The sequence below is a fragment of the Silurus meridionalis genome, chromosome 15 (genome assembly GCF_014805685.1).
Source record: "Silurus meridionalis isolate SWU-2019-XX chromosome 15, ASM1480568v1, whole genome shotgun sequence".
Classification (NCBI taxonomy): domain Eukaryota; kingdom Metazoa; phylum Chordata; class Actinopteri; order Siluriformes; family Siluridae; genus Silurus; species Silurus meridionalis.
The window spans coordinates 8,601,735-8,628,633 of NC_060898.1; the positions used below are offsets into that span (position 1 = coordinate 8,601,735).

The window sequence follows — 26,899 nt, forward strand, 5'->3', positions numbered from 1 at the left end:
TTAGATGCTTCATTGGCATGGTCATGAGTCCCCTGAAGAGTTTGCATACAGCCCCAAACACTCCATAGAGAATACAATCTCTGATACCATTGACCCTAGCACAGGCCGACCGTAACAAGAAGAATACTTATCTTAAAATGTTGTTCATAGACTTCAGTTGAATACCATCATTTCCTATCAGCTGATTGATAATCACTTTGCCCTGTGTAGTGGCTAGTTGACTTCCTCACAGGGAGATCACAATCAGTTTGGGTCAGCAGATCCCCACCATCATTAGCCTGAGCACTAATACATGCTCACCCCACATGTTCAAAAAGGGTATTTTAAGTCATCCACAAATGCAGGCTAAAGCCATACAAAGAAGAAACTATATGTAAACATGAGCCAATAACGTCACCATCTTCTGTGGACCAAAGCTCATTTAAAATGAGCAAAAAAAAGTGGAAAAATATCCTTTTGGAAATTAAAAAAATGTCAACGTTTCTGGACTAAAAAGGTGAGGGACCATCTGACTTGCTATTAGTGCTCAGTTCTTTTCTCTTAAAACTATCAATTACCACAAACATTTGATATGTTTTTTATGTTCTGTTGGTGCATTTGCAAATCATTGCATTTTGTTTTTATTTATATCTTACCCAGCATCACAACTTCTTTGGAATTGTAGGTGCCTGAGACCCTCTAGCAGCCTGAGATCCTCTAGTGCTGCTCGAATTGCACCACCTTCTCTCAGGGTAAGAGGTAAGTATACATCAATGCTCTATTCTGTTCTGGCACCAAGAATGTCCAAACTCCCTGGATGTCCAAACAGCAGAGGCCCTGGTTATCTTCAAGTGATGGGTAAAGACATACCTCTTCCTGAAACACGTAAACTGATACTTTCTAAGCTTTGTTTAAAAAAGAAACTTCTTTATCTGAAGTTTGTAATCTAGCATACCAGTGTAGATTTATTCATTGATAGAGACTCAAAACACTTTTGTACGTCGCTCTGGACAACGGCATCTGCTAAATGCAGCAAATGTAAATGTAAACCCGTTCATTTGTAATCTGTTAGTAGGCTTTTCATAACACATTTAAAAAAATATATTAGGCACTTACATGAACCTGGGAATCATTCCTTTTATTAAGACGAATTTGTGTAACGGGCAAATACAGACAGTCTGAACTTGACACAAGCGATTATATCACATCGACCATCAGCATTCAGCCAAGCACAAAGAGAGAATAAAAGCAGACAGTACATCATTCTACAAGTGTAAAACAAAACAAAAAACTACCATTGAGGAAAGAATGCAGTAAGGTCCAAAAGTATAAGTTTACTTCCTAGAACAAGTAGTACCGATAGCAACATTAGACACTTTGAGTCAACAACAACGACAACAACAATAACAGTGCAATTTAAAATAAATAAAAGGTATGGTTTTATATCATTGGACAAAATAAATAATATAATCACGGTACATTTAATTTTTAAAAGAGTTTGGTCATTCAAACAATATACACACTTTTTTCTTTGTAATGCATTGTGGATTGCAAAAGAGACAAAATAAAACATCTGTTTGTAGTGACTTTGTCTTTTGGTCCCTAAAATCAATGTGTGGCCAAACATCCTTATTAATGTCATTTGATCATAATTTCATTATAAAATAATGATAAAAATAAATAAATAAATAAATAGGAAGATGAAGAAGAAGAAAAAAGAGGAGGAGGAGGAGGAAGTGAAAAAAATGGGATTGTATGGATTATCATTACATCATATTACTTAGCACTTTTGGCCATTTACAACATTTTATTTAATTGTTTGTTTGTTTTTCTGTTTGTTTGTTTTATTTTACAGTTTTACAGTTATTTCACAGTAAGAAACACTTTAATTGATTCTGATGGTTCCAGTTTGGGATTATCAAGCACCAATGTTTTGACCCTACAGTATATTTTGCTTAAAGAAATATATGAAAATACTGTCTGCCTCATAAAAGGGTAAATATCTTCAGGTTCTTTGTGTGATGTAATTTTCTTAGACTCCTACTGAATACTTGTCCCTTGTTTATAAATGCATACGATGCACAATAATTTATTGCGATATTTTATATGTTGCAATATTCAGCTAATAAAAAGAAAGCATTTGGCTACCAAAATCCAAAAATAAAAAATAAATAAAGCTGGCATAATTGGAGAGGAAATAAAAGAAAAATGAATTTCACTGAAGTTAGAGGAGGTTTTGAAGTAGTGGTCGCTGCAAATAAAAAGGCAATTATGGAAACCAGAACCAGAAACAAAATCACAATAATTTTCTCCTTACCTGTAGTTAAATGAACTTAAGTGTAATTGACTGAGATGCTAAACACTGAAAAGCATATTGTATTCACATTCACACAAAATTATTACTCAAACATTCTGTTAAATGTCTACATTTATGCATAATAAGACTATATAAGGTAAATATGATTTTTTTTTTTTATTCTTAGCATGGATATTGTTTGCTTTTGTATAATTATTTTACAGCATTTAGTATACTTATTTTATTCTGATTGACTTATAAAATAATTATTTAATGATGAAAGATATGCTCCCATTAACTCTGAGGACAGGCTGGTCTGGCTCAGTTGACAGAAGATGTATTATAATAATATTATATACAGTATCTCACAAAAGTGAGTACACCCCTCACATTTCAGCAACCAACAGACAATAGTATAGAAATGAAACTTGGATATATTTTAGAGTAGTCAATGTGCAACTTGTATAGCAGTAAAGATTTACTCTCCTATGAAAATAGCTGGCAACAAAAGTGAGTAAAACCTAAGTGATAAATCTGTACGTCGCTTAACCATGCAAATCCATATAGATAATCATGTTCATGTTTTTGTCTGCTTGACAGGACTATACAAATTTGTGTATCTTGTATTAGAGCAGTTAGAATTAGGTTCTTTGAGTGCAACTCTCTCATACTGGCCACTGGATGTTCAACATGGCACCTCATGACAAAGAACGCTCTAAGGATTTGAGTATTAGAATTGTTGCAAAGGTAAATAAGAACAGTAACCCCTTGAAACTGAGTTACAGTACAGTGGCCAGGGTCATGCAGAGGTTTTCCAAGACGGGTTCCACTCGGAACAGACCTCGCAAGGGTCGATCAGAGAAGTTGAGTCCTTGTGCTGTGCGTCAGGTGCAGAAGCTACCTCAAAAAACAGACGCATGAGTGCTGCCAGCATTGCTTTAGCAGTTGCAGAGGTGGAAGGTCTGATTGGCAGTGCTCAGATCATATGCAGCACACTGCAACAAGTCTGTTTGCATGGTCGTCATCCTGAAAGGAAGCCTCTTCTAAAGCTGGTTCACAAGAAAGCCTGCAAAAACTACTTTGCTAAAGACAACCTGTTCAAGAACATGAATTACCGGAATTACCTGTGGTCTGAAGAGACTAAGATAAACTTGTTTGGCTCAGATGGTGTCCAGCATGTGTGGGGACATGCCCTTGTAAGAGTACCAAGAAAATTGTGTCTTGCCTACTGTCAAGCATAGTGGTGGTAGCATCATGGTCTGGGGCTAAATGAGTGCCGCTGGTACTGGGGTGGTGCGGTTCTTTAAGGACAATATGGATTCCAACCATACTGTACTATACTGTGACATTCTAAGGCAGAACACGATGCCCCCCCCTTCAGAAACTGGGCCAAACAGCAGTTTTCCAACACAAAACTCCAAACACACCGCAAGATGACAATTTCCTTGCTAAAGGTAAAGATGATGGAGTGGCCAAGTATGTCTCCAGAGCTGAGCCCTTTTTACCACCTGTGGGGCATCTTCAAGCTGGAGAAGTGCAATGTGTCAAACATCCCAACAACAACCTGTACAGCTCTGGTGAATTCCATGCCCAGGAGGATTAAGGTGTTGCACACAAAATATTGACACTTTGGGCACAGTTTTGACATGTTCACTTAGGGTGTACTCACGTTTGTTGCCAGCTATTTTGACATTAATGGCTGTACGTTGAGTTATTTCCAGAGGACAGTAAATCTGTACTGCTATACAAGCTGCACATTAACTACTCTAAAATATATGCACATTTCATTTTTATAGCATTGTCCCTTGGGAAGATGAATGGTTGCTAAAATGTGAGGGGTGTACTCACTTTTGTGGGATACTGTATTATTTATACACTATATTACATTGTACCTTCAAATATAGTAATAATAGTGAGCCAAAATAAATCCAATTCCTGCCTATCAACTGTCTCTATACCATGAAAGCAAAAGAGGCATATGAATGTGGTGAGGGAAGACATGCAGGTGGTTAATTTGAAAGAGGCAGATGTAGAGGACAGGAGGCTATACCAGATAAAAATTTGATCAATTGTAAAAATTGATCAAATCAATTGAAAAGTCACAACTGTGGCTTACCGGTCTGATAGCTCACAGTCAAGTTTATTTTTTGATTTGAGTTTGTAACATGCTAAAGATCGCTCAGTAATTAAAAACTAATGTAACCTTTCCCCTGTCATAGCTACTTTCTGATCAGAAAATAATGGCAATTTTTTAATTATTCTTGTTATCTAGCTGACCAGATGTGTTATTGGGCAAACAGTAGAAGAACTGGCTTCTTTCCTAAATCCATTGATAGGTAAGACAAAAACTGATAAACAATATTGATTAGATACATTTCATAAGTAGCATGCTAAAAGTTATGTATAATGAAATACAAATAATGTATTATTATATTACCATTGCAATATAAAAGAGCCATCCCATCCAGGCTGTATTCCCAGGATGTACTCTACATTCACATCAACACTAACCAGAATAAAGCAATTCCTGAAAATGACAAAGAATAAATAATAATAAAAAGAAAACATAGGCATCACTAACAGACATAAACACTATATATGAACTATGTTTTCATGTGTTTCTGAAAAGTAGCACCTGTACACGGCCCCTGACACGTACACATACCGATTAATGTGAGATCATAAAGTTATAAACATTCCGACCATAATGCCTGTGTTGCTAAATCTTCATGCAAAACACATCTCACTACTAGTCACAATCACAAAAATGTTCCATATTACCTCTTATAGAGCATCAGTTACACTGCATGTAAAAACATTAATGCTGAGTGGATGTCAGCCTTGATATGTTAGTCAGTATGTTAGCACATCTTTGAAGGGTGTCATTCTTTCTTTGCCTTATAGCAGTCTTTGGTCCAAAAGGCCACATTGTTTTACATACACTGATGGGGCTTTAGGAATGGCAGGTTCAAGTAAAATGTCAAAAGATAATAACTTTACCAACAGTCAATGCCCTTATTAGCTTATAACTAATTAGCTCATTTTGTTGAGTACTTTAATTATCTTATCTTTGCTGTTGCACAGGTATGCTGTCAATAATCAAATAATTATTAGCTAAAAGCTAAGCTAAAAGATAGATAGATAGATAGATAGATAGATAGATAGATAGATAGATAGATAGATAGATAGATAGATAGATAGATAGATAGATAGATAGATCAGAGACAGAAACAGAAATACAGAGAGAACTATACATACAGTGAGGAAAATATGTATTTTAACACCCTGCTATTTTGTAAGATCTCCCACTTAGAAATCATGGAGGGGTCTGAAATTGTCATCGTAGGTGCATGTCCACTGTGAGAGACATAATCTAAAAAAAAAAAAAATCCAGAAATCACAATATATGATTTTTAAACTATTTATTTGTATGATACAGCTGCAAATAAGTATTTGAACACCAGTCTATCAGCTAGAATTCTGACCCTCAAAGACCTGTTAGTCTGCCTTTAAAATGTCAACCTCCACTACATTTATTATCCTAAATTAGATGCACCTGTTTGAGGTCGTTAGCTGCATAAAGACACCTGTCCACCCCATACAATCAGTAAAAATCCAACTACTAACATGGCCAAGACCAAAGAGCTGTTCAAAGACACTAGAGACAAAATTGTATACCTCCGCAAGGCTGGAAAGGGCTATGGGGAAATTGCCAAGCAGCTTGGTGAAAGAAGGTCCACTGTTGGAGCAATCATTAGAAAATGGAAGAAGCTAAACATGACTGTCAATCTCCCTCGGACTGGGGCTCCATGCAAAATCTCACCTCGTGGGGTCTCAATGATCCTAAGGAAGGTGAAATCAGCCCAGAACTACACGGGAGGAGCTGGTCAATGACCTGAAAAGAGCTGGGACCACCGTTTCCAAGGTTACTGTTGGTAATACACTAAGACGTCATTGTTTGAAATCATGCATGGCACGGAAGGTTCCCCTGCTTAAACCCGCACATGTCCAGGCATGTCTTAAGTTTGCCAATGACCATTTGGATGATCCAGAGGAGTCATGGGAGAAAGTCATGTGGTCAGATGAGACCAAAATAGAACTTTTGGGTCATAATTCCACTAAGCGTGTTTGGAGGAAGAAGAATGATGAGTACCATTCCAAGAACACCATCCCTACTGTGAAGCATGGGGGTGGTAGCATCATGCTTTGGGGGTGTTTTTCTGCACATGGGACAGGGCGACTGCACTGTATTAAGGAGAGGATGACTGGGGCCATGTATTGCGAGATTTTGGGGAACAACCTCCTTCCCCCAGTTAGAGCATTGAAGATGGGTCGAGGCTGGGTCTTCCAACATGACAATGACCCGAAGCACACAGCCAGGATAACCAAGGAGTGGTTCTGTAAGAAGCATATCAAGGTTCTGGCATGGCCTAGCCAGTCTCCAGACCTAAACCCAATAGATAATCTTTGGAGGGAGCTCAAACTCCGTGTTTCTCAGCAACAGGCCAGAAACCTGACTGATCTAGAGAAGATCTGTGTGGAGGAGTGGGCCAAAATCCCTCCTGCAGTGTGTGCAAACCTGGTGAAAAACTACAGGAAACGTTTGACCTCTGTAATTGCAAACAAAGGCTACTGTACCAAATATTAACATTGACTTTCTCAGGTGTTCAAATACTTATTTGCAGCTGTATACATACAAATAAATAGTTTAAAAATCATATATCGTGATTTCTGGATTTTTATTTTTAGATTATGTCTCTCACAGTGGACATGCACCTACGATGACAATTTCAGACCCCTCCATGATTTCTAAGTGGGAGAACTTGCAAAATAGCAGGGTGTTCAAATACTTATTTTCCTCACTGTAAATAGGAGGCAAGGTGGTGAAGCAGGTGGCACCTCAATTCTCCAACATATTTTGAAAGTTACTGACCATACAGTGTTTTATGTGTTTGCTCGATGTCCACATTGTGTTCTTCTTTCTACTTTCACCTCCTGAAACATGCTGGGTGCAGGACTTGGCTATGTTAAATTGTCTTTGTGAATGTGTGTGCAAATGTGAGTGCGTGGTGCCCCATCCAGGTATCTCATCCGTTGTCTTTTCGTAGCTTGTGCTTGACCAGCATATATGATTCAGTGAATCAAGTGGAAGAGGGTAACATTGTAGAGCACCTGGTGCCCATTGCTCCAGGCGTAGAGTGCACGATCCCTTGGGTTGTAATCCAACATCGAGATGTGAGAGTATTTATTCTGAAATGGGACATCAATGTACTCATAGGAAGAGGAGTTGGTGTGGTAAGCATAGTAGACCTTTGTTCCTCCAGCATACCCATTGGTTACATAGAGTGTGCCACAGATCATAAAGGATTCACCTGCACTGCGTTTAGGATGATTGGTTGTCCATGACTTAATGATCTGTAGGGTGACAGGGTTGAGTTTGCTGATGACAATGTTGCCTGCATTCTGATTTGTGGCATAGACGGCCCAAAGCCCACGTTCATCCACCATTAGGTCAATGTCAGAGTGGCCACCCCATGCATAGTGGTACATATTGTTGTACCCAGCGCTGTCCAGCCTCTGGGTCTTGCTGATGGTGGAGGTCCTCAAGTCAAACTTGATGATAACGTGACTCTGGAACTTGCTGAAATAAATTGAGCCATTATAAACCACTTGGCCTGTTCCAGACCAAGGGTGTGGCAGGCGGTGGGATGTGAAGTTGTCTGACTTCATAAAGTCTGACATTGAATGATACTCTCGCACAAATCGATTGTTGTGGTACCCGTCCATATAATATACCTGCAGATAAAAACATAACACATGGCAGCAAACTCATTAAATTCTTAAACAACAACAACAGGGATAAAAATGTACTTAGTCTTGGAACCTAAAATGATCATTCGAAATAATTTTGGATCTGAATCACCCTGCCTTGTGTAAATAAATCCCACCAAAATCCTACAAGCAAATCGCAAGGGGATAGAACATGAGAAATAGAGATAATGTACATACAACGTACAACACCAATTAAAAAAAAAATCTGGGAAAATGTAAAAAAAATAAAAATAAAATGAAATAAAAATAAACCAGAATGCAATAAACTAATTTTATTCACAATAGAACACAGAAAGCATATCAAATGTTTAAACTGAGGAAACACACCAGTTTATAGAAAACATAAGATAATTTTTCATTTTAATAGGTGCAACACATCTAAGAAAATTTGGAACTGGGCAACAAAATTCTGGAAAAGAAAGTGTTGCGAAATTGAATCAGCTGAAGTAACACGATTGGGTATAAATAGAGAGTTGGAGTCCCTCAGAAGTTTACCAAAATACAATTTCAGAATAATATTCCTCGACATCTAATTGCAAAGACTTTTAATATCTCATCATCTAGAGTAGATTATATGGTGAAAAGATTCCAAGAATCTGAAGAAATCGCTATGTGCAAAAGATAAGGGAAAAAGTCAATAGTGGATGCCTGTGATCTTCTGACTCTCAAGTAGGACTGCAACAAAAATAAGATGCTTCTGTAATGGAAATCACTGCATGGTTTTAGAAACATCTACAGAAATTATTGCATGTGAAAATAGTCATTCATAAATGCAGCTTAAAGCTATCTATCATTCAAAGACGAAGCCATATGTGATCATAAAAAAATCCAAAAATGATGCTGTGTTCTCTGGGCCATAGCTTAAAATGAGCTGAGGCATAGTGGAAAACTGTTCTATGATTAAATTAATAGAAATTAGAAATTATTTTTGTGTCTGGACTTAAGAGGGAAGGCACCATCCTGCTTATCATCAGCACTCAGTTTAAAAGCCTGCATCTTTGGTGATTTGGAGGCGCATTAATGCCTATGGACTGGGCAGCTTGGACATCTGAAAAGGCATTATCAATATTAAAGGTATATACAGGTTTTGGAGCAACAAATGTTTCAGACAGAGGAGATGATACACAGTGGGGGTAACCTGTCCCTGATTTAACTTTTTTTAGACGGGTTGTGGCCATCAAATTTAACATTACCTTATTTTTCCTGTAAAATGACAAATTTCCTCATTCTATTGTGAATAACATATGGGATTATGAGATTTGCAATCGCTGCATTCCATTTTATTTACATTTTACATATTCCCCAACATTTTTGGAATTGGGGTTGTACAGCTTCATCAAGTCATTCTCTATTACCCACAATAGACTGTGGGAGAAAGAAAGGGAAAGATAATGACAACAGGAATACTAGTGCAAATATAAAATATGCTGCTTGTGTGCAAGTTTTTATGTTTGTCTATTCACTAGTTTAATGATTTGCTTAAAAATTTGGTTAGCATATATGCTCTATGCTTGCTTTTGTTTTATAAAATGCCATCCCAGCATTTCTTTTGCAAAGCTGACTGTTTTTCTACAAGAGTGTATCTATGAGAAAGCACTTATGAGTGCTTCTATGCAGGCTTGGTTAGGATCTGCAAAACTGTCTTGATTTATATTTTGTTGCTGGATGTTCCAAACACAATAAAAAAGCAACAATCTGTAGGGGCTATATAGCATAATTAATTCAACTTGTTCAGATATCTTCGACTCCATAGCTCCACCAAGAATAAGAAAAGCACAAATTAAAAACTAAGCCCTAGTTCTCTAAGGAAATATCTCTAAGGATACTCTTAGGTAAAAGTGCAGAGCAATGAAATGCAAATCTCATATGAAGAATGAAAAGATACTATAACATTGCATCAGCACTCAATTAAAGCAACAAAAAGGCAATTATTTTTTAGAGTAGATCTTTGAATTTTCCCAGGGCCCCAAGACCCTTTTTAGGACTATTAATGCAGTATTCAACTCACTTGAGACTCCATACCTTTAAGAGACCCTTACATTTTCTTTTTGACAAAGTTAAAACCCTAGATCTTCTACAATTTTATGAGCCTCTTGAATTCATCCAATACTTCTCTTCCCTGACTCATTAAGTGCAGTACAAGGTGAGACTATATACAAGTGGTATTTATCCATGTGGGAACAAAATTGTAATCCTGACACTGTCTCAGGTAAGCAGAGATAGATGCAGGAAAGAATGCAAATGCAGGAAGGAATTTATTGGGAACGAACAATCACAAATACAAAAATCTAAATCCCAAATTGTAACGTGTGCACACACGAGTTTGTGCACACACAAAATCTAAAGAATCAATAATCTGATAGAAATAGGGAGCAGGATAGTAAACAGAAGAATGTTGAGGAATGTCCAATGGTCATCATTAAAATGGCTAAAGAAGAATAAAGGTGTTGCAATGGCCCAATGTCCAGACCTCAACCAGAATGAAATACTGTGACAGGACCTTAAGAAAGTTATGCATAAAGAATTGCCAGCAAAACGTAATAAACCAAACCAAACCAAAGTGGTAAAAAGCAGTGAGCCAGCATTACATTGCAATATACAGCACATGATTAGTTCAAATTATTGCTGCTAAAGATGGTTTTACAAGCTACAAGTATCATAAGGCGTACTACATTTTTCCACACATGGCTTTTTCATTCTAGCTTGATTTTTGAAAGAAAAAATAATGACATAGTGTTGTTCATCTAAAGTTTAATTTACCAAAACCCCTAAAACCTGATAAGAGCAGATGATTTTTATGATTTTACGATTTATTTTGTATGGTTTTTATGTCCTGATATATAAAACTATAGACTTCAAAGAGACTGCCTTTTCATTTTCATGTACAGTACAGACCAAAAGTTTGGACACACCTTCTCATTCAAAGAGTTTTTTTTATTTTCATGACTATGAAAATTGTAGAGTCACACTGAAGGCATCAAAACTATGAATTAACACATGTGGAATTATATACATAACAAAAAAGTGTGAAACAACTGAAAATATGTCATATTGTAGGTTCTTCAAAGTAGCCACCTTTTGCTTAGATTACTGCTTTGCACACTCTTGGCATTCTCTTGATGCCTACTTAGAAGAACCTACAATATGACATATTTTCAGTTCACTTTTTTGTTATGTATATAATTCCACATGTGTTAATTCATAGTTTTGATGCCTTCAGTGTGAATCTACAATTTTCATAGTCATGAAAATAAAGAAAACTCTTGAATGAGCAGGTGTGTCCAAACTTTTGGTCTGTACTGTATATATAATATATATAAACTTTTGGTCTGTACAGTATATATAATATATATATACAGTACAGACCAAAAGTTTGGACACACCTTGTGTGTCCAAACTTTTGGTCTGTACTGTACATCAGTGTACATCATCTTTAGCTCTTATGCCTTGCCTATGGTTACATTTTGGGTCCTGTTTTGTTCTCTTTATGTTTACTCCCACTGGGTTAAATCTAGAAATACAGAATTTCATATCACTGGTCTGCACTTGTACTTACCTTGGAAAAACCTAAGGCTATCCTTTTTAAATATTTTATTGCATTACAGATTAATGTGATGGCTAACAATAAACTTCCACAAGCTAAATATGTAGTCATTTTTGGTCCTGAGAGCGCTCACTTTATTTGTAACAACTTAAATAATTTTTTTCTGCACAAAAACCTTGCGGTCATTTTTAAAATCTCAAACAAACAAACAAATTTTTTTCTCACCTGAGACATATTAGCATATTTAAATCTTCCCTTATGTTTAAATACAGTATTTTAAGTTTTTATTATAACATAGCTTAAATAAGAGACAGTATTTCCCCAGTCTTGGCATCCATAACACTGGCTTCTGGTCAAGTACAAAATCAATTTTAAAATTTGACAGTGTTTTAAGGCTGGTCTGGCTTCACAGTACATCAGTGATATGATTAGCCTCTATATATCAGCTGGGGCACTTCGATCTACTAATAAATTACTGCTAAATGGACCACTTTCAAGATTAATAAACAATAATAGCAGAGCATTCTTCAAACACTACATTTTAGAGTAATATCTACAACTAAACAAATTAACAAATTATTTTCTCCTTGGCATATGACTATCCATTGGCCATGTGTTTACTTAGTAATTTTAATGGTAATTTATACTTTGTCAATTTTATTATATTTTAGTGTTTATCTTTTATGTTACCCTGTCTTGTTACCCTGTAATGTTTTCTTAATTCCTCTCAGCTGTACACACTTTGGTCAGCTTCAGCTTTTTTTAAAATCTTCTAAATGTTCTAGACATAAATTGAAATTGATTTGGGCTAAGATTCTCAGGGTTGCAGGAATAGATTGCCTTCTTCAATTCAGACCACAACTTTTCAATACCATTGAAATCTAGAGACTGAAGAAGGGAATGCACTGTGGATATGTGAGGAAGAGCAGTATAAAGTGGATCTTCTCACCAGAGCAATATGTCTGAAATCAGTGTGCATTTTACTCAATTGTAACTACTCCTATAAACTGTACCTAGGAGCACCTAATGACTGCTTTATGCAGGATCCCCAGGTTAATGTCAAACAGTGGGAAAAAATTCAATCATAAAGCTGTCACAAAGCTAAGGCCTAAATGAGGAAATGCATGTTCAGTAACACACAAAAAAAGAGTTTTTAATAACTACAATTCATTTTAAAAGAAGACACATATGTCAGAACAAGTGAACAGCATAGGGAGAAATGATATGACTAATTTGCAATTTAAATTTTTTTTAACCTAATTCCAAAGAATATAACCTATAGGGTTTTACTGTTTGGCCAGATCAAGCAGATTTATTTATTTCATTGGTGATGACCTCTATCTCACCACACTGGACTTTAAGATGTTTCAGCAATAATAAATATAATGTATCTTTCCTTCAATATATGTAGCATTGGAGCCAGGTGAATTAATGTTCTTTTTAAGACTGCACATCGTTACCTTCCCTCAATTGATATTCATGTATCTTGGTTTATAAATTGATATAAATTAGCTTTAGTGCACTGCTATATTTCTGGGTCTGTTAATGGTATTACTACAAGCCTGTGCGCATGATGGACCATTTTTACTCACAAATTAAGGTTTTTAAGGCAAAATTATCTGTTGGCCATATTACTCTCTGTATGCATGAATAAGATTTTACTGAACCAACCATTAAAAATTATTGAAAATATCTACAGACTTCAGATTGCCCAAAAGTTTTTTTCCCCCCTAACCTGGGGTCATCCTTAGGGAAGTGCTAAATGTTAGCTCATTTAAAAAAATGTATTCTAGTTTTCCAGTCACTTTCTAAATATCTTGGTAAAGCTGATTTTAAGCCTCATATCATCATTTTTTACAAAAATGATTTGTCATGTCCTACAGTTGTCATGATATGCAAGCAAATTCTATTAGTCTATAATGTAGTTGCATTGGTATGTCAGTACATCATTTAGTGACCATGGGAACAAGCAATGTTGTCTAGCCATGACTAGCTATAATGTTATAGAAGACAGTATGTTGGATGTTCATAACATACAATGTGTTAAACATGTTTAACAGCTATGGCAACAGCAAAGATACAAAGATACACACAAATCTAAGTCCATACTAAGACAACTACCTTATGCTAAGCCGCTGCCAAAAGAGACTGCTTTGCTGAGAGACGCTAGCTATTGATAGTATGAAACCTAGCAAAATAAAGAGTATTTGTGAAACACCCAGAAACAGATAGCATTAAGTCTAGAATAATTACTGAAGATTTGTATTTATTTAAAAATTATTACAATCTACATCATTCAACAACCTAAAAAAAAATAACACTAAAAGCAGCAAAATGTTTTTGCACTGTGAACAGTTGCAGCTTCGTTGGTTTAATTTTATCCACCAAAAAAAAATCAGTCCCCACGGTCTCCTCATCTTTCCTTGGATATTACAGCCATATTATGATGAATTAATTAGTAGTAATTAATAGTTCACATATTTAATCTTGCCCTTAATTACTTCTATGCACAGGCTGAAATATACATAAAAGCTGTTCCTCTCATAAGCTGATTTTCTTTTGTAATTTTGTACATACATTCCACCACACATCCATATCTGTCTGACTAGTGTGCAAGGCCACAGTTATGCCTAATTTTGAATACAGTGATTTTATGATTTTATTAACTTGTCACTTTGTGCTTCGAAATCAACTCTGAATAAGGTTATATATTTGGTGAGATTGCAGTATGAGCATATACTCACTCGATTATCTCCCTCTGGAGCCAGTGGGTCTGTCATCCAGGATCCGAAGCGAGACCCAGATGTTTTAATAGTGACAGAATCACTGATGCCGGTCAGCTTTCCGCATGCTGCAAGATGCCCACACATAATAACAAATACAAATGCCCAACCATTGTAGATAATATATTTAAACAACTTCTGTTTTCTTATAATGTAAGCCTAAATTTGTTAAAATACAGAAAGCATATACATTTATGCATATAGTATAAAATATTTTGATGTGAAAAATCTCAAGAACAATAGACTTCTCTAAGAAATGAATTGAGATTCTGAAAAATGTTTAGCACTGCCTGCACAAACATCTGCATGAAAGAGTTATCGGAAGGATACATTACCTGTGACCTCATCACAAAATTTACCATCTGATGTATGCAAAGCATTATATAGATAAGCCAAAAGCATGGGGAAGTAAATATCAAACTCATTGTCGCAATAAACAATGATTTTTTTTTTTTTTTTTGGGAGAAAATGAAATTAAGCAGCATTGAATGAAATAACATTCATATATCATTATGTTTCGGGTTGTCCGGGAGTCAGTGGCATGGGATCTGTGAATCATGACTCTGGGCCTGTAATGTTTGTAGTTAGTTACAATGAAAAATTTAATATGTATTATAGTATCATCTGTTCGACTGGTCACATTTATTTTATAATTAAAAGGGGTCCCTGGCTACAAAAAAAATTTGGGAAACTTTGATGTAGTCTGATTTTTCTATTCAAGTTGGTGGTGTGGGTTAAATCTGTTCAGGAATATACTTGACTATACACTTTCACTTGAGCCATACATTACATTTCCTCTCACAAACGCTACCATTTTCTGGGCAGTGAAATCTTCACACTTTCCCAGAAATCAAAAACTTTTATTTACTCTAATCAAATTACAGTAATGCTCTTTTTATTCGTCTACCTGCAAAACTAACCTACAACAAATTCAGGTCTCAGCTGCTAGTGCATTAACATACCAGATCTGCTCTAATATCATTTCTGAGCCATAGCAGTGATATTGTTTACTATCTTTACATGTCCTCAACATAAGCTACTGTTTTATCACTTTCAAAACCTTTCACTGTTTTGTTTCTGAACATCGTTACGGGCTTCTTCATACTTACATCTTGCATCATCAAGTCCGCAAACAGCAAACTTAAGTTGTGTGACTCTGCAGACTTAGTAGACTGATCAAACACATTTTATATATATTTATATTTACATATGTGGGCCTTCCCCAAACTTTTACCACATTTAGAGGTGCATGATTGCTTATAATGTATTTGTATGCAGTAGTTTAACAGATTTGCCAAAGTTTCATAGAAGAACCCAAATGGCCTACACAGAGCCCTAATCCATTTACATTTACGGCATTTAGCAGACGCCCTTATCCAGAGCGACGTACAAAAGTGCTTTGAGTCTCTAGCAATGAATAAATCTACACTGGTACGTGGTACTCTGGAATTCTACTAAGCAAACTTGTAAAGTGTTAATTTAAGTGTTTCAGGAAGAGGTAGGTCTTCAACCGTTGCTTGAAGATAGCCAGGGACATGCCCTAGCAGCTGTACGAACATCTAGGGTAAGTTCATTCCACCACCTCGGTGCCAGAACAGAGAAGAGCCTTGAAGTATACTTACCTCTCATTCTGAGAGAAGGTGGTACCAGTCGAGCAGTACGATCTCAGACAGCGTGGTGCAGTGCAAGGTGTGATAAGGTCTCTGAGGTAAGATGGTGCTGGTCCATTTTTAGCCTTGTAGGCAAGCATCAGTGTTTTGAATCTGATACGTGCAGCTACTGTGCCAGTGAAGGGAGCGCAGCAGTGGGGTGGTGTGGGAGAACTTGGGCAGATTGAACACAAGTCGTGCAGCTGCATTTTGGATCATTAGCAGTGGACGAATAGCGTTCAGAGAAAGACCTGCCAGCAGAGAGTTGCAGTAGTCCAGTCTTGAAATGACAAGAGACTAAACAAGCACCTGGGCAGCCTGTGTGTGACAGAAATAGTCGAATCCTTCGGATGTTGTAGAGAAGAAATCGACAGGAACGAGCCACATTAGCGACAAGCGAGAAGAAGGACAGTTCATTGTCCATAGTTATACATAATAATCCCTAATAATCCATAATCCCTGCCCCAGAGAACATTTTGAGATGAACTGGAACAACAACAGCATTGTACTGTGGGTCTTCTTTGCTTACATCATTGCACTACTTCTCTAATAGCTCTTGTGGCGGAACCCCCACAGCAAAAATCCTCAATCTAATAAAAAAGCTTTCCCAGAAAAGCCTAGGCTGTTAGAACAGAGCAAGTCCATATTCAACACTATATTCATACAACAGTATTGTGCAACTGTGATATGGGTTTTATATAATGTTTTAATAATCAAGCAATTATTACCAACTAACACTGCAGACACAACATGGCCAAATATTTGTTTATCATTCCCAAAAATAGTTCCCAAAGACTCTGCAGCAGGGTAGAGTGTTGTATGTTGCCAAGCAACACAGACTTACTGACAACCCATAAAAAGTGATTTCATTGTAACATTATTGCTAATTGGGGTTTTATGTATTTAAAAGTTACATTTTAAATGTGGCATGTGCTTTAACTAAATACAGTATTAAATAGTGGACAATATTCTGCGATACGCATGTCCCAATTTGCTCTTATAAGTCCCTCCACTCTTTTGAGAAGATGTTCCACTAGATTTTGGAGTGTGCTTATGGATATTTGTGTTTATCAGCCACAAGGGTATTATGAAAGACAGGTACTGATGTGCAGTCAGCTTTCCAATTTATCCAAAAGGTGTTCAGTAGGGATGAGATCAGAGCTCTATAGCAGGCCACTCAAGATCTTCCTCTCCAAAGCATGTAAACCAGATCTTTAAGGAGCTCACTTTGTGCACTATGCTGGAACAGGTTTGGGGTTCATGTAAATGCAAAATGTTATTATAGCGCATCTGAAGAGGTCCTGTACAATTGAGTGCCTCCAGCTTTGTGGAAACAGTTTGGAAAAGAACCACATATAGGAAAGGTCAGGTGACCCAATACTTTTGGAAATTCAGTGTGTGTTTCATATATATATAAAAAGTGTATTGCTTAACAAATTTTAACTGCACAAATGTTGATCACAAATGTTGATAATAAACTGTGTAAATACTGTAAATAAACAACACGCAATTCAATGTTTTGCATCTCTTCTCTCTAACTGTACCGAAATTTACTTCTGCTTACAAAGCTTTTCTGGTGGCTTGTGGTGACCCAACACCAAGTATGTGTTTAAGAGACCAGTGCCAGTCTGAATTAGAACAATCTAAAGGCTATGGTTGAACATTTGATTGACAATGCACTGAAAACATTTGCCATTTTTGGCTCCTAAACAACATTAGACTACAGAAGAATAGAACCAGCCATGTGTTTAAACAAAAAAAACAGATTGTATGTACATACCCAGTTTCTGCATACAGGCATGTAGTCTTTTCTCCAAGCTGGTGACATGCAAGTGCAGTTCATCATAGTCATAAGCTCCCATCTCCTGCTGAAGCAATGCCAGATTGGCAGTCACGTTCTGCACTTCTTGCTTGAACTGCAGAACAAGCTTCGCATCTGCCTTGTACTCTTCCAACACAGGAATCAGTGGCCTCAGTTCTGCCATTTTCTCCTTCATGGCCTAAAAACAATCCCATAAATCATTTTCAAACCTGTATACATAGGCTTTGGTGCCTAGCCCAAGCCGAAAATGGTAAAAAGTTGTCAGCTCAAGTTTAGTGTATAGGTTTTTGGAGATTATAAATTACTGAATTATATGAATTATAGATTTTAAGTGATGGTTGCACCAAAATATTTGAATGCTAGATTGTTTTAATAACAGTTTCAAATTAAGATTTGGAACAAACAAAGTGTGAATGCAAACCTAGTGCAGTATTTTGGAAGAGCAAACTAAATAGTCATAAAAAAATGCGAGAGAAATTCTGTAGTTTAAATGAGCAAAAATGTGGGTGCAGTACTGATACTGCTGTAGTATCTTTGAAAAATCACCACATGAGAAGTGCTTATATTCTATATTTAACTCTATGATTAAATGAATCCTGGCCAGACTTGTAAGAAACATAGCCTGAAAACTAATCTTGGCCATAAAAAGAAGACATAATTGTGTGTTTTTAAAAAAAAGAATAGAATAGGAGGTGATATGTGTAGAATGTAAGTTTCCAGCTTGTGTCAGAGAAAGTAGCCTCTGAAATAAACAGGGCTCAGCGTAGGAAGCCTGTTTGCCTCTGGTTAAAACTGTGAAACAACACACTGACAAGGGATTCTGTTTTTTCCTCTCACACAATGTCCTTCTGTTCAAATTTTTAATTACTGTTTTTTTACATCATGCCTTTAAAAAAAAAAATTAATAAAAATGTACAAATTCATTTTAATGGCAATAATTTGATTAACATGAGATTAATGCAGCACGCATTACAATCGTTTTACAATTTTTCTAAAAAAATGTAATAAATAAATATAAAAGAGGCGAAATTAAAACCTTTAATGCAACACACATTTACACAAAAAATTTTTTTTATTTTTGCTTTACTGATGCGTCAAGTCAATTCCGTTTGGTGTCCTGAAGATTTACGTAATTTATAAAACACCATAAAACATTTACAAGATTATTTTGTCTTCATGCTCTATGTTGAGTCTGGTTTTACTAATAATAAACATACATTTGCATAAAGCATCAATATTTGTTCATGCCCATGTTGATTAGAGTATTAAAAACTTGAAATGTATTAATTTAAGGTACATTTTAGAACAGATAAAAATGATTAAGGTTAAGGTGCGATTAATCATGATAATATATCTCATATATCTCATATCTCATATATACATATATATACGTATCTATACATATATATATATATATATATATATATATATATATATATATATATATATATATATATATATATATACATATATATATATATGTATATACAGTGAGGAAAATAAGTATTTGAACACCCTGCTATTTTGCATGTTCTCCCACTTAGAAATCATGGAGGGGTCTGAAATTGTCATCGTAGGTGCATGTCCACTGTGAGAGACATAAACAAAAAAAATCCAGAAATCACAATATATGATTTTTAAACTATTTATTTGTATGATACAGCTGCAAATAAGTATTTGAACACCTGTCTATCAGCTAGAATTCTGACCCTCAAAGACCTGTTAGTCTGCCTTTAAAATGTCCACCTCCACTACATTTATTATCCTAAATTAGATGCACCTGTTTGAGGTCGTTAGCTGCATAAAGACACCTGTCCACCCCATACAATCAGTAAGAATCCAACTACTAACATGGCCAAGACCAAAGAGCTGTCCAAAGACACTAAAGACAAAATTGTACACCTCCACAAGGCTGGGAAGGGCTATGGGGAAATTGCCAAGCAGCTTGGTGAAAAAAGGTCCACTGTTGGAGCAATCATTAGAAAATGGAAGAAGCTAAACATGACTGTCAATCTCCTCGGACTGGGGCTCCATGCAAGATCTCACCGTGGGGTCTCAATGATCCTAAGGAAGGTGAGAAATCAGCCCAGAACTACACGGGAGGAGCTGGTCAATGACCTGAAAAGAGCTGGGACCACCGTTTCCAAGGTTACTGTTGGTAATACATTAAGACGTCATGGTATGAAATCACGCATGGCACGGAAGGTTCCCCTGCTTAAACCAGCACATGTCCAGGAACGTCTTAAGTTTGCCAATGACTATTTGGATGATCCAGAGGAGTCATGGGAGAAAGTCATGTGGTCAGATGAGACCAAAATAGAACTTTTGGGTCATAATTCCACTAAACGTGTTTGGAGGAAGAAGAATGATGAGTACCATCCCAAGAACACCATCCCTCCTGTGAAGCATGGGGGTGGTAGCATCATGCTTTGGGGGTGTTTTTTTGCACATGGGACAGGGCGACTGCACTGTATTAAGGAGAGGATGACTGGGGCCATGTATTGCGAGATTTTGGGGAACAACCTCCTTCCCTCAGTTAGAGCATTGAAGATGGGTCGAGGCTTGGTCTTCCAACATGACAATGACCCGAAGCACACAGCCAGGATAACCATGGAGTGGCTCTGTAAGAAGCATATCAAGGTTCTGGCATGGCCTAGCCAGTCTCCAGACCTAAACCCAATAGAGAATCTTTGGAGGGAGCTCAAACTCTGTGTTTCTCAGCGACAGGCCAGAAACCTGACTGATCTAGAGAAGATCTGTGTGGAGGAGGCCAAAATCCCTCCTGCAGTGTGTGCAAACCTGGTGAAAAACTACAGGAGCATTTGACCTCTGTAATTGCAAACAAAGGCTACTGTTCAAATACTTATTTCCAGCTGTAACATACAAATAAATAGTTTAAAAATCATACATTGTGATTTCTGGATTTTTTTTTTTTAGATTATGTCTCTCACAGTGGACATGCACCTACGATGACAAAAAGTGGGAGAACTTGCAAAATAGCAGGGTGTCCAAATACTTATTTTCCCCACTGTGTATATATATATATATATATATATATATATATATATATATATATATATATATATATATATATATATATATATATATATATATATATACACACACACACACAATATACAATATATATATTACAGTATAAATGTTATGAGTGTATACAGTATAAATACAGAAAAAGTATGTGAACCTTTTGGAATTCAATGGTTTTCTGCATAAATTTGTCATAAAATGTGAGCTGTGAAATATAATGTGACTAAAAACAAAAAATCTGCTAACTGGATTGAGGTTCTAGCATACGGAGTCTAATTAAGAAAATGAGTTAAGAGGTGTGGACTAGAGCTACTTTGCCTATTAAAAAACACTCAAACTTTTTGAATTGGTTTCACACAAGAAGAATATGCTTATGTGAGCCATGCCTTGCCAAAAAGAGCTTTCAGAGGATCCACAATCAAGAATTGATGCTTTCCAAAAAGCTGGAAAGGGTTACAAAGTGTTTTCAAATACTTTAGAAAATCACCAGTCTACAGTTTGGCAAACGATCTTCAAATGAAGACACTTTTAGACTGTGACTACTTTACCAAGAAGTGGGCACTCAGTCAAAATGACCCAAAGAGCCCAACGGAGACTCATTAATGAGGTTAAAAAAAAAAAAAACAGAGTGACAGCTGAAGATTTAAAAGCATAATTGGAACTGGCTAATATGTGTGTTCATGAGTCTACAGTATGTGAAACATTGAGCAAGCAGCGTGTCTATGGCAGGACAACTTGAAGGACTGATGAACATTTAACTATTGTGAAAAAACACACAGCATTAAATCTAGCATTAAAAAGGCACTGCATATCATCATGAAAACATCATCCCAACTGTAAAGTATGGTGGAGGAAGCATCGTGATTTGGGCCTGTTTCGCTGTAGAAGTTGGGTGATGCAACAGGACAGAAAAACAAAATTCATCATTTGCAGTAGCCAAGTCAGAGCCCAGACCTCAACCCTATAGAGATGCTTTAGAATGACTTGAAGAGAGTCATACACACGAGATGTCAAAAGAATATGATGGATATAAAGCATTTCTGCCAAGACTAATGGGCTAAAATTCCTCCTGAACGATGTACAGGTTTGTACCACAGCTACAGAAAGCACCATTTTGGATGTTAAACGAGTGTATTCAATAAAGACATGAAAGAACAGGATTCTATTTGTGTTATTATTTAGGCACATTATATTTCAATACTCTTGACTTGGATGAAAATCAGATCACATTTTATGACAAATTTATTAAGAAAAACATGCAAATCCAAAAGGTTTTATATATATATATATATATATATATATATATATATATATATATATATATATATATATATATATTGTAGATTGGATACTTTACAAGGTTTTACATGTAGTATTTACCTTGTTCTATTATTGCTGGTATCAGAAAATAGCAGTTATTGTGCATGCACAGAGCAACTAACAGTATGACTTAGTGTTACTTTTGTGTTGTAACATGGACAAGCTCAGCTAAGACTGGTGCAATAAGGATCTCTTTTGCTGTTGCAATAGGTATTTCTTAAAAAAAAAAATCATTGTAATGCAATTTTTTTTCTTTTTAAAAATAAAATATGTAGGGTATTTTTATGTATTTATGTAATATAGCTGACATTTTTTTTAACAACTATAGAGCACAGATGAATAAAACATAAAATGTTTTTGTTAACAAAAAAAAAAAGCAAGAACTTAAGGTTTTGTTGTTGATGTTTCATTTAACTCTAATTCTGCTTCTTTACGCCATTCCGTGAGTGTTTTTCAAGCATCTTGGTGTGATTATGTGTGAATGTGTTATGTATATATTAATGTATACAGTGCAGAAGAGCAGTTATGAGGCCAAAAACCGAACTGTTGTGGCATCTGAGCAAAAATCAAGTGCTCAAAACACACAATTTTGGAAAGCACTTTATTGATCACCATGCATTCCAACAGCAAAAGCTTGACATGCTCAATTCGACGTTACACAGAACATAGTTTGCAGCCATCTTCCGTTACCTCTAAATATTATTGCAATAAGCATATGTAATGAAACAAAAGCAAATGAAAATCCAGGTGAGCCACTAGAATTGTAAATATGGTCATATATTGCAATTTCACTACAAATAAACTAGAACATTAATAAGGATTTAAGTAAATTACACAAATAAAACGCAGTAAAGAGGCACATGCAAAGAGAAATCTGATTAGTTGATTGGTAATGATAGGGAGGGGCTTGTCTTGAGTTATTAGTGTGAAATGGAATACAAGAACTGTGACAAACGGTGTGATTCGTGCCCAATCGTGGGTTAGACCTGCCTCTTCTGGCCTCAGGCTCTCCTATAATGTCTTTATAGTTAGCCCTGCAAGCAAGAAACAACAAACTGAGCATAGGACACTAACTCTCTAACCTAACTAATACACAGTCTCATGCACACAAAGGTACACAGGCATTCACTTGTGCATGCAACACATGCATATCAAACTTAGGTTAAATGCTTATGGTTATAGCAATTTGTGCAGGTAAGTATGCATGCAGTGCTCTGTTGTTTTATTTTTTTTTTTATTTCAATATGGTGATGTATTGAGAGCAATGTAAGTTAAAAACCATATGTGCAACCAACATCTGACACGTTTACAAAACAAATGCGAGTAGAATTCTGTTGTTCTGGTGGACTAATAGCTGTTTTTTTTGATAATATCAGCAATGTTGATGTTTAATTGTCACTGGGATGTTTGTTTAATTATTTTAATTGCTATACTGCTGAATAAAAAATACTTTTTCAACATGACAACGCTTAGGCAATTAAAACAAGATAATTTTGAGCGCATTTGGAAAAAAAATACTTTTTTTTCTCTGATGCTACTTATGTATTTTTACTTTTATGCATTGATTTACTTATGTATTTTACTTATGTATATTAATAATTTTTTTTGGGAGAAAGAAAAGTTATCAAAGGGAGGACTTTTGGAACTTTCAATTTAGCAAAAATATTGTATATAAGGCTTTGTGTAATTATTTTTGGTCTGCAAACAAATCTATTGAATATATAATTAAAATAATTTCCATTATTGGATGTTTTGTTAGGCAGTTTGCATGCTGAATTATGGTTTTATGTGGTGTTGCTCAAGTAAAGTAGAGCCCTGTCAATGCCTATAGTAGGCCTCTAAAGGCCAAGTCACATAATTTTTCTAATAATGCTATTTCGAAGAATCAAAGTGTTTTAGTTCACACTGCCTCTGTTAGAGCTTTTTTTTTCCAATATCTATACAAATGTGATAGACAAATAACTTGTAACTACAAAGCAAGTGTACTCTAGCAAGTGTGCAAAGTGTGTACTCTAATATTTCTTATGCATAACCCAAAAACTGCATTTTTTTGAGTTGAAATTATGCTGAAAAATCATACACGTTTCTGTGTCTTGATGCTCCTTGTGTTTTGTCCATGTGTGCCTTTGTATGTACAATTTAAAAATATACTATTCACTAATTCAACTGAAAATTTAGTTTCTTTGAATGTGTGTGTTGGTGTGTGCGTGTGTGTGTGTCGTGGCATACCTTGTATTGCTTGGCGAGGTTTTGTTTGTGAGTTTCCTCCACTTGTCGGAATCTTGTTTCCAAGCCTCTGAGCTGATCCTCCATTCTGACCACGTACTGTAAATCCTTTTGTGTGCGCTGGTCCAGCACCTGGATCGACTTTGTCATGTTCTGCACCTACATAACCAAGAAAACACACACATATAGAACACTGTCAGAGAATAATATATTTATATTATAGTTATATATACTACACACACACACACACACACACACACACACACACACACACACACACACACACACACACACACACACATATATATATATATATATATATATATATATATATATATATATATACACACACACACACACACAGGTGCATCTCAATGAATTAGAATATCATTAAAAAGTTGATTTATTTTAGTAATTCAATTCAAAAAGAGAAACTCGTATATTATATAGATTTATCAGACACAGACTGCTATATGTTAAGTGTTTATTTCTTTTAATTTTGATCATTATGGCTTACAGCAAATGAAAACCCAAAATTCACTATCTCAGAAAAATTTGAATATCGTAAAAAAGTTTAATATTGGAGACTTGTGTCACACTCTAATCAGCTAATTAACTCAAAACACCCGCAAAGGTTTCCTGAGCCTTTAAATGGTGTTATATGAAGTCTGGTTCAGGCTACACAATCATGGTGGAAGACTGCAGACTTTATAGTTGTCCAGAAGACGATCATTGACACCGTGCACATAGAGCGTAAGACACAAAAGGTCATCACAACTTTTTAATGACATTCTAATTTATTGAGATGCACCTGTATATTGTAATATAGTTTATAGTTCATATTTTATTTATCAGCATTGATTTTAATAATGTAATTTAGTTAAAATTGAGAAATGATGCATGTAAATAAAAAAATAAAAATTAAATTGCTTTGTATTTTATGGATATATCAATAGGCTATACAGTACCTTAAACATGACTATCATTAAAATGTACTCTACTGTACATCTGTTCAGCTTTTACCAAAATAGAAATATGCACTCTCTCCATCTATGGTTGCATTATAACCTGTTTTTATGAGTGAGAGATGATGCAATTATATGGGATCTCATCAGGTCATGAATTGTGTGTTTGTGCATTAGTGCTATGAGCTCACACACTATTGGGTGCCATAAAAGTGTCTTGTTTCTCCCATAGGCCATAGTTATCTAGAAAAGGTTTTTAAAACGTTATTTGTGGAAGTGGAGCTGGAGATAGCAGAGCTGAAGATGTTGAGGTTTTCGTTGGGAGTGACGAGGATGGACAGGATTAGAAACAAGTTTATTAGAGGGACATCGTTTGTAGGGCGTTTTGGGGACAAAGTGAGGGAGGCGAGACTGAGATGGGTTGGACATGTGCAGAGGAGGGACATGAGGTATATCGGTAAAAGAATGCTTAGGATGGAGCTGCCAGGAAGGAGAAAAAGAGGAAGGCCAAGGAGGAGGTTTATGGATGTGGTGAGGGAAGACATGCAGGTAGTTGGGTTGAAAGAGGCAGATCTAGAGGACAGGGGGGGACAGGGAGACGGCTGATCCGCTGTGGCGACCCCTAATGGGAGAAGCCAAAAGATGATTTGAGCCTGTAACATCACTACAAGAAGTCAAGGCCCTTGGCAGAGAAAGCTGCTGCAGTGCGGAGGAAGGAATGACAGCTACCTTCTCCAGGAGCTGTCGAAGTTGCTTGGTGCGAGCATCTCTTGAGCACATGGTATGCTGGGGAGCCACAATGGTGCACACACATCTTCCCTCAGTGTCCTGAGCTGAGCTATACACCTGCCACGTTTCATCCAGGTTAGAAGGCAAAACCTAAAAGGTGGATGTGATGTGAAAGAGAGATAGAGAGAGTTAATAAGGTTTCCAAATTGGACAATTATTACCCACTCCCTCCATGCAGAACCTTTTCAGCCTTTTTAGAAGTTTCTCAAAGCCTAAAAGACTTCAACAGCTCAATGCATCAGTTCTGGGTTACAATAATATATTTTTAGTCAGACTTAGCATGCATCCCTAACATTAAAATGAAATAAAGAAATGCTGAGTATGTCATTTTGAGCACTTCCCAAGAGCAGCAAAATAACTGCAGGCTTTTTCCCTTATCACCACTGTTGAATTTCGTTGCAGAGGTTATAGTTCCCGCTTTGAAGTATTAACTTTCTCATTATGACACTATCAATGTTTAATGCACATAAACTTCAGTATAGTTTGAATTGTTAAAATGATGAAAGGAATAATGATTAAATAAATGCCTCATGGCTGTGACAATACTACAAACAACAGTTTCATAAGTTACACCTTTACCTCCAATCTCGATGACAGTCCTGTGGGTTTTATGGTTTTGAAAAGCATGAAAATTGTGTCATGTATT

At 36.1% G+C, this 26,899-nt stretch overlaps 1 protein-coding gene across 1 annotated transcript in view; it reads right to left on the bottom strand.

Annotated features, from left to right (window-relative positions):
- Window positions 1–7,097: 7,097 nt before the first annotated feature.
- The window catches only part of olfm1b (olfactomedin 1b), a 31,341-nt gene continuing 11,539 nt past the window's right edge, over window positions 7,098–26,899 (bottom strand). The window contains exons 2-6 of the mRNA XM_046867027.1: window positions 26,194–26,343; window positions 24,503–24,658; window positions 17,864–18,083; window positions 14,396–14,502; window positions 7,098–8,071 (exon numbers count right to left, since the gene is read on the bottom strand). Of these exons, the coding sequence (XP_046722983.1) occupies window positions 7,409–8,071; window positions 14,396–14,502; window positions 17,864–18,083; window positions 24,503–24,658; window positions 26,194–26,343 (1,296 nt within the window). The 3' untranslated portion in view covers window positions 7,098–7,408. The remainder of the gene's footprint in view (window positions 8,072–14,395; window positions 14,503–17,863; window positions 18,084–24,502; window positions 24,659–26,193; window positions 26,344–26,899) is intronic.